Genomic DNA, 16,126 nt, shown 5'->3' with positions numbered 1-16,126 from the left:
GACTGACACTGAACCAAGACTACAGGAAATGTTACAATTCACTTCAACAGTGCTCGCCAAGTTCGTATCAGGAATGTTTAACTGTTTTATATTATAATAAGAAATCCTAGGACAATCCATCTTAATGGAAACACTTTCCAAAACTTTTTAATTACAGATCAATGTCTCCATCTGACACTGAATGGAAAAAACTTTTCTTGAAATAACAGTTTTCCATCACTACGAATTCTTTCTTTTTTTTTCTTAAAACCAGTAAGTCTAGTAAGAGCAGTGTAATTTACTGTCAAGAAACATTTACTGTGATTTCTCATGACAGTTTAAAAGGGAACAAAAGTTTTGTCACACAATAATTCAAACAGATAAATCTTATGGCACATTTCAAAGGCTGACATCAAAGCAATTTTATGTAGATCTCTTTGTAAATAGTTACAAATAATAGGTATGACACAAATATGACAGTTTCAATATTTAATATTTAATATCCAATTTAAACATTATTCAAAAGGAAATATTTTTACACTATTTCAGTAGTCACATAGCTCAATATCTGGTTGCAATAATCCTTAAAGTTTTCAGAAACTGGATGGAGCTATAAGCATGAAAACTCCAATTTTAAGTTAATGAATGACAAAGTTCCACTGCAACCCTCTGAAAAGCAAAGAGTTACATTAAAAGAAATTCAGACACTGAAGTACATTGAAATGTATTGTGTCTTACAGTAGAGTTTCTTACTCTACTGGTCAGAAACATGATGGTAACTTCAAAAGGCACTCTGAATTAAACTACAGTAACCCCGGTCTACAAGCATTTTAGAAGTGGAGTAGAAAAAAACCAAAACCCTATACTCTATAAATTTCTTTACCTCTGTCCTAGCCCCAGAGCAGTCAAATTATATTGCACTTTTAAAATATTCTGTGTAGGCTGTGATAAAAATCTAATATTTACACATTGTGTTTGTTAAAGAACAATGCATTCCTGTGTAAAATATTTTAAGAACCATGTTTTAACACTTATTCTTGTATTAATTATTATAACCAGAAGCTATATCAATTTTTTTTCCTTAGATACTATTCTAGAAACATTTTTGGTCCTTCCTTCAAAAATTTTGTTATGCTGCAATTCCTGTTCATAACTTGCCTGAAATTGCAGTAGTTAGAATATTTAAATAAATAAATACATAATTTTTAAAGAAGCAATAGCTTTGGAGTTCTGTAAACAAGCTGCTGTGGAAGGTCTATAACAAGACTCGATTTGGCATGTTACAACTTTAATTGGCAATACCTCACAATTATACAACCTCTGCCAGGGTAGAAAACAGTTTGGTAGGCACATCTTATAAATCAGTCTGGGCAAATGCCCAAAAAATACTGATTGTTTCATAGGTCATCTGAATAAATAAAAAGGGTTAGAGTAACATGATCCACTGAAACCAAATATTACATTTATGTGATCAATGTGGGGGCAGGGGGGAGAGAAAAGTAACTCTATTCTTTTTAAAATACAATCTAAAGGAAATGAACAAGCCATAAATGACTATATGATAACCAAGATGTTCAGGACACAAAGGTTGGCAGAATAAAATGAGCATTATAAATTCATAGAAATACTGATCTACGGGACTAGTATCTTAGCTGCATCTTGGCAGAAGACAATAATCATACATTTCTCAATCCAAATTTGAAGAAACATTCTCAATCTGTGTTTGGTAAAACAAATTCAGTGCAAAGCACCAACTCTGATGAAATTTTCCTGACATCTAGGTTGCCTTACATTCCTGTTAAGACATGAGTAGCAATATGAAATAAACATAACAGATGCACAGTTATGCCATTTACATATAAATTTCCATACATGCATGTTCTAGAAATTCAAATGATGTCAGGAGGCGTCACAGGCTGCGTTGGATCTATTTCATATAGTACAGTTGTAGTTTACATGTTCAAGTACATGACATGCCCCAAGTGCTCTGTGTGCACACCCCTGTGCTTCTCTGGAGCTTTTTATTCTGTACTGAAGAGCTTCCCTTTGGTTTTCACACTGAAAACTGGTGGATTAGGAGAGCAAAGAGAAACTACTTTCAGGCTTTTGTGAAAAACACGGGATGTGCTCTTTAAGATTGTTATTATTTGGTGAAATGATTAAACGTTTCTGTTTAAAACCAAGAAGCAAGTTGGTTATCTTGCTGTTAGGAGACTCAAGAGCTGTCACAATATCTAATATAAATGCCTACTCTGTGTAGTTAATAGAGATTGCCAAGGGCAACTGCAAACCCTTCCATTCAGAAGCCTACCCTTTCTGGCTGCCCATAGAGACATGTTTCTGAATTTGGTAATGAAAATTCCTTTCCTCCCCTTTCCCCCCAAGCAGAGAATTAGAGGAACATCCAGTGCTAAACCAAAGTAAACCTTTGTCCCACAACTAATAAACTGCATACCTTACAAATAAAGATCAATATTGTCTGAGAGAAAGCAAATAAAAATTCATATCAAGGACATAGCTCATTAAATAACTACACAAAGCGATTTGTCCTGAAGTTAAACAGGTAAGCTGCAACTGTACTGTATCATACACATTCAATTAACTCTGACTGGGCTAACAGCCACATCTGCCTTTTTCTTGCTCCTCGTTCAGTTGTTCTGTAGAGCTGTGCCCATTGGATCTCACCACCCCTTCAGGGATCCAGGATTTATCCACACATCGTTCCATGCGCTTCATAATGAGGTCAAGCAGAGTTTCAATGGCTTTGCTTACATTATTCCCATTTGCTGCACTGGTTTCAAAATACGGTATTCTGCAGGAGACAAAAACCACAACCTTACATCACACAGCTGTCACTCACGGGAGAAAAAACAAATACAGTATTATTGCCACGTACTTAGAACTCACACTAAGACTGTCACTGCTACTCCACAGCAGAGAGACACTAAGTGCTCAGTGGTCTGAAATGCAAAAGAAATTAATAAAATGGAAGACTGAAGGTAGGGCAGAAGGGCAAACGTTAATGGAGTCCACAATTTACAGAGGGACTTGTCAGCATGATGACCCAAAATTGTGCTCCTGAGGTCTGTTTTATTAAATTCCGTTCCCTGCAAGAGATTCAGTTACTCCAGAGCTGATGTGCATAGAAATCAGCAAGGAGAACACTTGTGCACACAAGGACATATAAAGTACTTGCAGGAGAAGGAATGCTGCTATAGCCATTCCTCTGCAGGCAAGGCACTAAAGAATCACAGTGTGGTGGTGCTCATCACAACAGAAGGTGACTTTTTTCTATTGACACCACAACTCTAAACTTTCTTACATAAAAGAAGAAATCCCAGTGCTCGGAACCCCTGTCTCTTTGTCAAGAAAAGTTTCTGGCACCCTGGTTTCTAAAGTACACTGCTTGTTTTCTTTATTGTTGTGGATCAGGATGTTCCACTGTGGGTCTGTAGGCTTCTGTACTGTGTCCTTCTGTACTTGGTGCTCCCCACAGCATGGTGCTACAGTGGCTGCATTTGTGTTACTGCCCAGGAAACTGATACCATCACTTCAGAATTGTAAGTATTTCTTACTTAACTTGCAAGACCCAATGAGTAGCCAAAAGCATCTGTGACTGTGCAGGTCTCTTACAATCTGTTTCAAATACATCACATACCCACACAAGGCCCTTCCACAGAAGGGGATATTCACTCTCTCACATGTTAGTTACTAGAAGACTGTTCACTTCAGCAGGATTCATCCTGCCTCCTCTCAGGAGAAAGTGACTGCTAGCAGCAATCCTGTCTTACCTCTACAGGCCAGAGAACTTTTTAACTGCCTACAGATTGGATGTGACCCACAACCTTGAATTTTAGCTCACTATTCCTAAATTAAGTTGCATTTTCAGCCATAAAGATAAATACTTTTTAAATTATTTTCAGAAGTCACATGCAAAGGGATTTAAGATATGGTCACATGTCATCTGCTGCTGTTTAAAACTTCTTGCTCCTTCACAAGCAGCTGGCTAAAGCACCACATGCACTTGCTGTTGTTGTCTGTGGGACATGGACTTCAAACAAGCATTTTCACAGGAGAAGGGAAAGGGAAGAAGATATTACTGCACTAAACCCATTTCTCTCATAGACAGATTGCTTCTGATTTGCCTCCAATGATTTTCTGAGGCCAAGGCAAGCTAATTTGTGTCTGTAAACATTATGACACAGCAGAAGACCTGCAGAACAAGACAGCTTGCACTGAGGAGCCAGTGTTCACACTAGGCCAGTCTCGTGGGCTTTACTTTGGAGCAGTTCTACTCTATCCCTCCAGACAAAGGTGGATTAGTGGCTGGAGCACATCATTTAACTCAGTTTTCATTTGAGAAGGAATCCAGTTCATGTGCTAGAAAATTGCTCCACTATGTTAATTAAAACACAACAAATGCATCAGATGATTTCCGTCAGAAGTGTGTTCATGATCCTCAGTGAAATGCAAATGTAATCCAAAAATGAGCCCCATTAAAGAGTTAAGGGAGTATAAAAGTACAAATTAATATCTGATAGGAACAAAGATTTCACATACTTCCTTCAGAGGCACATGACCAGTGCCTGCCAGGAAGGGGAAGGGCAAGGCTACCCTGTTTTCCTACTGGTCTGACTCAGTTTTCAGACTCCCTGGGAGCCTGTGAGAGTGCACATGCCTCAGCACAGGTAAGAGTAAAGAAGTGATCCCGTTATTCACCTGCCTCTCTAGCTAAATTCTCTCTCTTTTCCAGCATGTTTGTGAAAATTTACACTGTTTACTGCCAAGCAAATATTAGCCAATCTCCAGTGCAAGATTATTGCAATACTAAGTACTTTTTTTAAAGCAATGCAGAAAATATTAATCTCAGACAGAAAAAAGATATCACACCAGCCAGTTAAGCATTCCAAAATGCTTATTCTCACAATAACCTTTCAGTATACAGAAAAAAGGCATTACAGAAAATATCTCATTCTGCTCTAAACGCATTAATTATTGGAATAAAGTTACTTACCCATATTTTTCTGCAAGTTCCTTAGCCTCTTCTTCCTTCACCACCCTTTGGTCCTCCAGGTCACTCTTGTTCCCACATAACACAATGTCTGGGTTTTCACAATACGCATGCATTTGTAGCTGACCTGGCAGCACCAACATGAAGAGGGGTCACAAGTCGGGGCCACACAAAGCTCTCTAGGAACACTACCACAAACCAAGCTGCTTCTCCCCTGGCTCACAGCACTTCTCCACTTGCACTGGGGAGCCAGAGAACAGGTGGGCTTCCCCTGTCACATACTCAGTGAAAAACCCCAGGAAACACAAGCCTGAAGTTAGCACAGAAACTTGTGCATTTGCAGCTTAAGGAGTTACACTCACTAAACATCTACAGTGAGCTGCCAGGAAAGGATCTACTCCCCTCTCCAGAGGGATGATGCAGTTTGGGAACTCCTCTGCCTAGATATACCAGCCAAGTAACATTAGCCTTCCATTAAGTTTTGCTGACAAAGCTTCAGGTGAGTCAAAATACTTTTGCATAGGCTTCCCACGCTTAAATTACTGAACAGCACCAGAGCCAGGGATAGGATATTGTCTCAGCTTTCTTTTATATAGGTTAAGATCCAAGTCCAGTAGGCAAAGCTGAATTTCAGGTGAGCCCTAGAAGCCATCACTAGCAGCTATTACAATTATGAATACAACATTTATATTCTTTTGCTGAGAAAGCCATAAAAAACAGTATTTTAAGTTCTAATTCTCAGTGAGACTCCATATTTACAAACATAACCCCCACTCCCCATTCAACCCATACAAAGAAAGAAAGAAAGAAAAAAAAAAAAAAAGAGCCATACTTATCCAGTTTCTGACATTCAGAAAGCTTTGCTCATTTGTCAGATCAAAGAGCAGAAGAAACCCCATGGCATCTCTGAAGAAAGCTGTAGTCAAGCTACGAAACCTAGACCAGCAAAGTGAAATTAATTTGTTTATCAGACAAGTTACTTTGAAAACGTAATTGCTTACAGTCATAGAAGAACTGAGGTAACTTAAGACTGAATGAACCAGAAGGAAATATTCATAGTTGTTTTGCTTAGGCAGGGACCATGTTGGAAAAACTGCTAACATTACTGTGGCCTAATCAAAGCCTAAGGCATCAAGGAGACTTGAGTGTGAGAGCTTTAAACAGTCTCCTACTATAAAGCATGCCTTGATCAAGATTCAAAAATTAAAACAATAATGAAATTCTAACTTTGATCAAAAGTTTATACCCTATATACATCAGTCTTTGAATTTAAGACTAACAACCAAGAATGCTAGTCTTTTGATAGGCCAATAGAAAAGAATTCTTTGAGATGTTTTGGCCTGTCTGACTTTCCCAAGACCTCAACATATTTACAGAAACTTAAGAGAACTTTAAAAAGTCAAGCTTTAAAAGTATCTAGATGGGCTGGCTATGAAAAAAAAAAAAAAAGCCTAAAAAGCAAGAATTACAAGTTTTGTGTTCTACAGTTGTAAATTTCAGTTAGAATGTAATGGGTACTCATATGAAGCCTTTCATTGCTGTTAAAGCAAGCTCCTGTTGCCATCTTGAGTCATACCTTTCCTGCCCTGCAGTGTCCCAGAGCTGAAGATGGATCCTCTGTCCTCTGCCACCAACACCATCTGGCCCATTGGGTCTGTACACCTGAAAAAGGTAAATTTGCAAGACTGTTACCAGTCCAGCTGCTACAGAACACGAAAGAACTGACATTTGAAGTCATTAAATGCAGCAAAAGTAGCACTGCTGATGCACAGATCCCAACTACAACTCAATCCCCTACTTTATAAGACAAAAGTACTGTGAGACTGTGAGATGCATTTTAATATTTTATCTACTCAAATATTTAAAAATAAGGGTAAAAGTGAAACTGCAAAACCAGTACCAATAGACTATGGACTCCAGACAGACATTTAGAGCCACAAGACAAGATGAATTTTAGTATTTTTATTTTCTGGGTTTTTTGCTACCTTACATCATGTTCAAAATAAAATATAAGAAAGCACCAATGCAATCTGGTGATGTATTTGTAGTAGTAGCAGAAACTCATTAGCAAACAGAATATGCTCAGAGATAATGACATCTCTACTTAGCCGCCAAAATGCTGCTGAAAAATTGCTGAGGGTAGATCTTATCAGATCACAGCTTATGAAGCAGAAATTGGATGATAAAAATAAAAGCTGAAGAGTTTGCTCAGCATGAAAAAATAAATAAGTGCATCTATTAGTCTTGGAAGGATCAGATAAAAATGGATTAATTTCTTGTTTAGAATGCTTTAAGTTGGGTCATCTTCTTTACCTTCAAATGTCATTGTACCTAAGATTACAAAAGCTACAAACGTATCTTTAGAGATCCACAAATTCAGCAAGTTTATGGATTATAAGATTGAGGCTCTAAACCTTATCTTGAGTTATCATATATGCTGATCAAGTAAACCACCATGTTTACAATCCCACAAAAGGAACAATGACTTATTCAAGAGACCAGTTTGGCATTAACTAAGATATCTAGTCCTTGAACTACTGTGGTGCATGTCATGCATCAAAAACCAGTCTGCACAATGCCCATTACCCCATCCAGATTTCCGGACACAGGAAATCATCAGGCTACAATGAAAGACATTTAATACCTGTACATAACAATAAAAAGCTTGTACCAACTCCATTTCTCAGAGCAGTAAGGACCAGCATCCAATTGGTTATGATACTGTAGTGCTGAGCTTCATATCAGAAGGACATTTGCTTAGTTTAATAACAATTCAGGGGTTGAAAAAAGCAACCTTATATTTCATAATTTTTCTCTGGTGGTGGTGACTGCTTAGGAAGCCAGACCAGCTGCATGTACCATTTCATCCACATATTTAAAAAGCTGCATCTTTGTTTAGTAGCCATTTCAGTTCATACCCAGCAAAAACATTTTACTACAGTTCAGTCCTTCCTTGTGAAAGGAGTTCAACAGTAAAAGTGCTATTTCCAGGTACACAGAAAGAAGTGGTTTCTTGGAATCAGCTCTACAACTTTTGGGGAAATGGACTTGTACACAGCAATGATAAGAATAGCCAGGAGAGACGAGGCTTTCACAAGATGAAGCACACAATAACACTGATTGCAGAACACAGACAGACACCATTTCAGGGAGAACATTCTTCAAAAAACTCACCACTCTCTTTTCCCGAAAGTCAATGCCCACCGTTGTGATGAATTTGGAATTAAATTTGCCATCTGTATACTGGTAAAGAAGGCTGGTCTTTCCTACTCCAGAATCACCAAGTGCTAGGAATTTTATGAGGTAATCGTAGTCCCCATCAGACATAGTGAGAATTCAGGCGGCACCTTGAAAAGCAAAGCAAAAAGGAATAATTAGTCCAGAGCTCTGCCAGGACTTGTGACAAATGTTTAAAATACAAATCACTCCCTGAACTACAAAGCAGTGAGTGGTGGGGCCAGTTCTGTGCTCCTTCACACCAACTTCACTTTAAACTCTGAATTACACAAATTACCACTATCAAATTCAACTGTGACTGAAAAAGAGCATCTTTAGTTTTATTACATTACTCTTACTGGAAAGGGAAGGCAACACAATTTCAACTTCTTCAGGCAAGACTGAAAATCAAGTCAAACTATTCAAGGTATCTGGAACAAACTGCAGAACTGTTTTTAATCCTCATGGAAGCTGGCAAAAGCTACTTAATTGTACTAGCAATGCAATTCTAGTCTCATACTCACTACGGCATTAGTAACATATGAAAAAAACTGATCTTTTTCCTGGACTGTCCATTATATTTAAACAAAATTTACAGTAATTTTCTATTAATATCTATTTTTCAGTCTTGAGTAAGCTTTTTCTTGTTATTGAGCTTTTTGTTTTGTGGAAGAATCTTCCATTTTTAAAGTTTTTATTGTGATGCTAGTTAGCCATTCAAACTAATTCTTGATCCTGAATTGTCATTAAACAAACACGCACATTTTTTCCATTGCTCATACACATTTTAAAAAATTCTCTCTTTTTTGTGCCTTTTTAAAAATAACCATATTCTCTATAGCCTGATCTAAGTGCAGGAACAACTAAAATGTGTAACAAAAATCACTGAGAAATTTCACGTGTACTAGAAAAGCTGATGTAAGTGCACTGGCACTTTCATGTTGAGTAGCTACTGAGCCTCTCCTCCCCCAAAACAAACATAGAGAGCTGCCTTGTGCTGTGTTCAAAGACATGAACATGAAAAGATAAGCCTAAAATAACCACCCTAAAAGCAACAGAAAACTGGCATAAAATTGCCTCTTATGAAGGACAGGAAAAGATGCCAAAAATACAAAAAAAAAAGATGATGAAATAAAATATGAAAAGAGTAAAATCTGCTCTTTCAGCTGTAAGTATTTTTAGAACTACTTGTAGCTTGAACTAGATAAAGTTGTTAATTTCAAGTGAAACACTGCAGTAGTTTGCATCAATGGGAAAACACCAATTAATTTCTTGAATATCAACTCACAGCTTGAGGTTTGGAACAAACTGTGTCTCCAGCATGTGGGCGTCAATCACCACCATTCAGCTAAAACCGGAACTATCTTTAAAGCTTCACCTTTATAAATGTCCCGCTCTTGGTTACAAGTCAGAACTGAGACTGGTTGATGTGGCCATAAGTGGCTTACTAAAAAGCAGACACTGGTCAGATTTACCCCAGATATTCTCCAGCTGAAGTCAGTGGAAAGTAGCTGACACTTTTTTTCCTTTTTGAAAAGCACTGAAGTCTCCCTTTCCCGGCCACTGCATATTTCACATTATGCCATCAATGCCAGTAAAAGCTTGCAGGAAAGGGGTTTAGGTGACAGAGTTCACACTCACTACTACACCACAGCCAGCTAATCCACTTCCTACTGTTGTGCTTTAACCAAAGTCTTGCAATAGAGTAGAAGGCTGAAAGGGAGAGCCCTACAGCAGGAGTAATCAGTGAGCTTTTATATAAATGCACCACAACTGCAGGATCCATCCACCATGTAGGTCTGAAGGAGCAGCATATTCAAGTAAGCAAGTTGAACAGGCAGCTCAAACACTGACATAAGAACAATTTCAGAAGAAATTAAGAACCCTGATCCATTAGACACACTCACATGTATCAGCAAAAATAATTTTGGAAGGGGGGGGGGGAGTTGTTTCATTTTTTAAATCCTCTCCCCTGTTGGTGAAGGAAAAAAAAGTAAAACCAGATTACCTACCTTGTAGCTCTACCAAAGTCTTTTCATTGAAATATACCACAAGAAAAGGAAAAATATTTTAAAAAACAGAGATGCATTTTTCTTAAGACTGTATTTGACTTAGACTTCTATCTCACACATGGTGTTTCCTCTGCCCTCAGATGTTCTCAAAGGAAAAAGAGCTGTGTAAGTTCATCCTCTACTCAAGCACATGTTCTTTCAGTCTCAACATCCCTAAATTAATTGTTGCTTTAAAAGATGTAGATGTAAATCTTAGGGCCAGTATATGATAGAGACAAGCTTGCTTTATGCCTTTTACTGTGCTATGTCACCTGCACAGAGGTATTTGCCTTGTCTTGTTGGTTTTCTGTTGGATTGCTACAGATGTACAGAAATACTTTCAATAACAAGTGCACCTGATCACTGCTGATTTACCAGGCACTCTGTGCAAGACCACACAGAGGAAAGAAGGAAGGAAGGGCACTGCAGCTCTGCCACGGAGCTGTGGGGAACTGTTGCAGTTCAGCTGCCCCTTCCACTGGACAGGGCTGGTGACAGCTCTGGCCAAAACAGAAAGGTCGAGACTAGGCCCTGGGGAAATAAATACCTAAAGGTATTCCTAGTGTCATATCTGATTTGTAGAGTGTCTGTCAGGACAAACACACCTCATCATCTGGCCCACTGAAACCTCAGTTCTCCCTGTGGCTGCTACAAAATACAATTTCCAAAGGACTGACAGAGGGTGAGGAATCATTCACAGGAAGGGTTCTAAAAATGCCTTCTAAAAGATTGCTTGAGAAGGAAATTTTCTCCTTTGGTTTTGAAATGCACACACCTCTCACTGCACCCCATAATGTCAATCTATTATTCAAATATCTCCAGGGAGTGGTTCTTGTGAAACCCTGCACAGTTAGCCTATCCTTGGAGACATGTAAAGAGCTATTTTCATAGCAGTTTCTAGCTTTGTCCTCCTCCCTGTACAAATATTTAAAAAGTGATCTCCACCCTCCACTTCCGAGAGCTGCAGTCCTAGTGTCCAGACACATTCAGTTTCACATAACAGAAATAAGAATATATTCATTGCAAAGTATATTCACAGCAAAAACTGCTGTGAAGTTTTTAAAAATCATGGTCCTGTTTCTAAAACCCATCCCACTTTTTCCTTCCAATTTTGCTCTTTTTTCTTAAATTAGGCTTTATAGCCTCTCACTTTCCAGTCTTTCCTTTCACTTTTCCATACCTGGTATATCAGGAGAGTAGGAGGTAGAAAAGGAAGATCCTGAAAAAACTAATGATACAATTCGAGTTCACCAGGTCACCAAAAGAAAATAGTTCCCAAATCTTGCTTCTAAGAGTAAGAACTCCTAAGTTTAAGAAAAAAAAAAATCACTTATGGACACAGTTTTAAGCTCCACATCAAACCCTCCACAGTTTTGCCTATTGTAAATCCCTCCTGAAATCCCATTCAGCTCTGGCTTTGCACTTTGCCTGGTATGCAGATAGACGAGAGCTATGAACAAGTGCTGGAAAGCTCCACTGACCTTTTCCATGGTTGACAGGAAACCCTACAGCCAGTATTTGTGCTGTGCCTGTACAGCTGCTACCCTGGAGCCTCCACACACACACAGATCATGCCTTATCAAGAAGGGATTCTCTCAAAATCAAGTGCTCCTCTTGTTCCCTTCATTTCCTAGTCTGAGGTACTTTTACATTACAGACATCAATGTTAAAGGGGTTCATTTTTTTGCTTCTAGGACACAGACATCACAGCACTGTTGTGTGATAAAACACTCCAGACTATGGCAGATTTGCTCCTGTATAAATTAAGGAAATTGGCTTGGCATGCAGGATAGTAAGGGAATAGGGAATATGCTTCCTGAACTGGCCTTAGACAAAGCATGTAACTCCTGTGCTGCTGCTGAGCTGATGGAGAGGAGGAAAAAAGAAGGCAGCAAAAGAGATGAATGCATGGAAACACAAACCAAAAAACCCAAAAGCATTGATCTGCAAATAAAAACACATATACATACACACAGTGTAAAATCCAGAAATCTGAACATGCCCCTAATCAGACAGTCCTCAAGCACAGCAGTTTAAAGCAATGGATATCACTTACCCCAACCTCTGCAAAAGGAGTAGTTAGGGCACACTGGAGATAGCACTTCCAATAGGAGTGCTTTCCCAGCACCACCTCTTCAGCACACAGCCTAGAGGATTACGTGTCAGCTGTTTGCATCCACGTTGATGGGTGCTCAGAGATAAAGAGGTGTGCCTGTGTCTGTGTCTAGGAGGGTGCTGCCTCACTGCATGGCTGGCAAGCAATTACACAGCTCACATGTCCCTTTTATTCCTAGAGGCAAACAGCATTTCAAAAGAGATTTGTGCAAGACCTACCTTGGAACAGATCTAAAGTTGCTGCAAAATCACCCACACACCTTAAAACAATTACATTGTTCCCAGCAGGGATTTTCATTCAAAAATGTATTAATGATGGAGTATATGGATCACACCTGTTCAGTTCCATTCACAGCTTTACATTCTTTACTCAGGTTTGAGAGTATGGCAGTCTTTAATGTAAACTGTTTCCTTTCTGCTGAGGCTCTGTGCTTGTGATTAGAGTTGACATGAGCACTGGGGAAAAATGAGTCCAAAATCCCCTCACAGACAGAAAAAGAAGACACTGCAGGTCTCTTGGTGGGCAATAGTGCATTTGGTACAGATTGGATTACGCTGCAAGTGCACATCAATTCACACTTAAATTTTTTTTGCACCAAGACACCACGCAAACTTAAACTTCAAGAATGTTTCATGTATCACTCCATCTGTTCCAGCAGAAAAACTGAGAAAGTGCTCCAGACTGCAGCAGTAATCCTGTCCCAGCAGCACCACCACCACACTACAGCAAGGCAATAACCACATTCCTGCTCAGCGTGGGCGAAGTGCTGAATGGCCTCACCCTGCTCTGAGGCTCCAGCAGCACCTGAATGCTTGAAGAACTGGTCAATCAGACACCAGACAGCTCTGTCCAAACAAGGGACAGAGACTGAAATAATGCTCCTGCTTAGTCAGCACTTTGCTAGAAGTGCTTTGTTGAAAGCTGCCAGATCGGTACAAATGTAACATAAACATATCATGACAACAATCGTTCATAAACTCAAGTACCTGCTGTGCTGGGGGAAGAGAACTAATGAATAAGCACTTCACCAAAATGTTCTGAGCTGCACTATTGTTTTTTCTTAGGAAAATGTATGACCTGGCTTGCTTTAGTTTTGGTCAAAATGACACTTTCTGTGACTTCTGAGGCTTTTCCGTAACATTAACTACGTGGAAAAATACTCAATTACTTTCAATTATTTTACCTGACATTTTACTATTATGTTTTTAGTTTCAACTGCAGAGGAATTCTAAGGAATTGCAGGATCATTGTCTAAGGAGTGCCTCTTTCTTGGAAAGATCTGATTTTAAGCATGCTCAAGATACATAAGAATCTGCAACAGTAGGTACAAAAGCACAGGCTGGGAGGTTTTAGCCCCCAAACATTGATGTCACTTTTACTTGGCTGCAGGTGCCCTACAATCACTTTTCAGCGTGGCTACAGCTGCAGCACTGTGAGAGCACAAACTGACGGGCACACAAAGCACTGTGGGAATGAGTTACTATGGGAGATGCCAGGCAGAAAATGACAATCCCACCCAGAAAGGGGGCACAGAAGGGAAGAAGCAGGTCTGATATGGTGAGAGAACCTTGCACAACAGGCCAGGCAAGGAAACAGCAGATCCTGAACTTTATTTCCAGAAAACCAGGACACACTAAGAATGGAGAAGCCAGGAAATGAAACGACTGTTAGTTTTGCAATTGCATTTGCATTTCAGCTTCACCAAACCAACAATCAGGCAGCTGGATTTCAAAGGTTATCTCAGTTACACAAATGAATGAAAAGCAGCATGAACTGGAAAAAAATGAAGAATAAAAGCAGGAATGTTGCAGGTGGTTATTCAACATTCCCCATACAGGAAGACCTTTGTGCAGCTTCAACTTCTGTTGAAAAAGCACAGCACCATCTCTATTCCCTCATCAGTTCCTAACACTTTCAGGAAATAATGTAGATAAATAAAGATCTGCAAGGAAACAGTTTCATATGTGCAGGTAGAATATTAATGAAATGGCATCTGAAAGAAAACATGTGCAGGTACTCATGCTGAAGAAAGTATAAGTTATGCTCTGCCTATATGGATGACTCAGTAGGCTGCAATACATGTTAGTCAGGCCAGGTTCCTTGTTTAATTCCATTAAAGCACACACTGTAAATGGCCAGAGGAAAATATTTGCAGCTTCTTAAAAAAAAAGCCTATATAGATATAGATATATTCCTCTTTTGGAACAGGAAAGTTCTCAGCTACCTTTTACCTTGTTTCATAGGCCAGATACCTGGAATACAGAAAATAATTCTCCAAGAGGTTACACTGCCAAGCTTATGAAGGATACCAGATACATCCTGCATTAGAGAGGAATAATCTGGCAAAATAAATTACCTTGATTAGAACAATTAGAAGTCAATGGAGAAGGTCAGCTACCAGACACCTGAAGATACCACCTAATCATTGTTAGATAAAAGTGAAGAGCACACAAATATGATGCAAATGGGACTATAAAACTACATCATTTGTCTAACATGATGTGGGCAATCATACAAAGGGTTGAGGCAGGAAAGAACTGCAGTGCAGAATTTATTCCACCTTTTCATCCTTTGGATTGGGAAATACATGGGGGTTTTGTTTTTCATGAGAAGTAAATAAACACTTTTCCTTGCTAATCTGCATATTAATTGGAAGATACAACCACCCTTTTTCAGCAGTCACTGCCATTCTTTAGCATTATTGCTTTTCTGTAATACTGACATCTGAACTAACAGGGTTTACAGTATAGAGGATTTCTAACATTTTGTTCTTCTAGTTATTTCTTAGCAAGTTAAATGCTTTCTCATTATTTAGGTGCCATTGAAACATCCAAAATTTTTCAAGTCCATTCAGAAGTTATTCTGAAAGCAGCTAATCAAGCCATTGTGGCCTTTTGGAGCAGGACTAATGTAATCATTCTTCCAGCAATCAGTGAAAACATCCTGTTCCTCAGAAAAAGTACTTATCAAAGTTACTGACTGAACAACTAAGCCATATCCATTTCTAGTGAGCTGGAAAACTCCATTCTCTAGGGATATCATGCACAACATTAGGAATAATAAAAGGTTACTGGTGAAAATATTTAATCAGAAGGATTTCTTAAATTAATGTAACAAAAAGCAAAAAATAAGTTCCTAGTTATCTCTGGGAAAGCAAGGGAAACCGTCAGTTAAAACCCCACCCAGCAACTAGAAAAAGTTATTCTTCTACTCCTCAAATCCAGCACCACAGGACTGTCAGAGATGCTAAGCAAGGAAGAGTACACAATGGACAGAGTTGGAAGGATGGATCTAGATTGATAAAACTGAGGCTCACAGCTAGCATTCACTTCTCCCAATCTTACAAAAATCTGAAAATCTTGACAGCAGCATCCTTGCAGGTGCAGAGCTCACTGGACCTACCCGAGATGGTGCTGCCATGGGGAGCCAGTCAGAGCAGTGCAGGCTGGCAGCAGAACACTTCAGAGTTCAAAAGGTGAGTGGCAGCCAGGAATTATCTGCTCCTAAGAGGTCTCAAAAAGAAACTAAGACTTTATTTTCAGAGTCTGTAATAGCTACAGTCTGAGAAAGAGATTTTCAGCCAGCACTGAGCAGAACTCCAGTAAACATGTCTGGAGATAGTGAGTGTATGTGATGCTTCCATGTTTCACAAATGCTATGAAAAGTTAGAAATAACTTGCTGAGAGTACTCTGGCCAAAACTTAACATGCCTGTTACATAATAAAACACCACTTCTGCCTGAAGTGGGCTGTA

The 16,126-nt window shown here is 39.1% G+C and overlaps 1 protein-coding gene across 3 annotated transcripts in view; it reads right to left on the bottom strand.

The window, feature by feature from the left end:
* Positions 1-453: 453 nt before the first annotated feature.
* The window catches only part of RAB27A (RAB27A, member RAS oncogene family), a 28,015-nt gene continuing 12,342 nt past the window's right edge, over positions 454-16,126 (bottom strand). For 2 of the 3 annotated variants that reach the window (XM_083871246.1, XM_083871247.1), the window contains 5 exons: positions 8,165-8,337; positions 6,567-6,652; positions 5,823-5,926; positions 4,994-5,117; positions 454-2,791 (listed from right to left, as the gene is read on the bottom strand). In XM_083871246.1, coding sequence (XP_083727372.1) covers positions 2,593-2,791; positions 4,994-5,117; positions 5,823-5,926; positions 6,567-6,652; positions 8,165-8,317 — 666 coding nt within the window. In that variant the 5' untranslated portion in view covers positions 8,318-8,337 and the 3' untranslated portion in view covers positions 454-2,592. Of the gene's footprint in view, positions 2,792-4,993; positions 5,118-5,822; positions 5,927-6,566; positions 6,653-8,164; positions 8,338-12,313; positions 12,395-16,126 lie in introns of those variants that run through there. The other variant, XM_083871248.1, reaches the window with a different exon arrangement.

Source organism: Zosterops lateralis, assembly GCF_965231275.1.
Source record: "Zosterops lateralis genome assembly, chromosome: 13".
Classification (NCBI taxonomy): domain Eukaryota; kingdom Metazoa; phylum Chordata; class Aves; order Passeriformes; family Zosteropidae; genus Zosterops; species Zosterops lateralis.
Note: the sequence above shows the minus strand (reverse complement) of the source record. Positions and strands in the feature narration are given on the sequence as shown.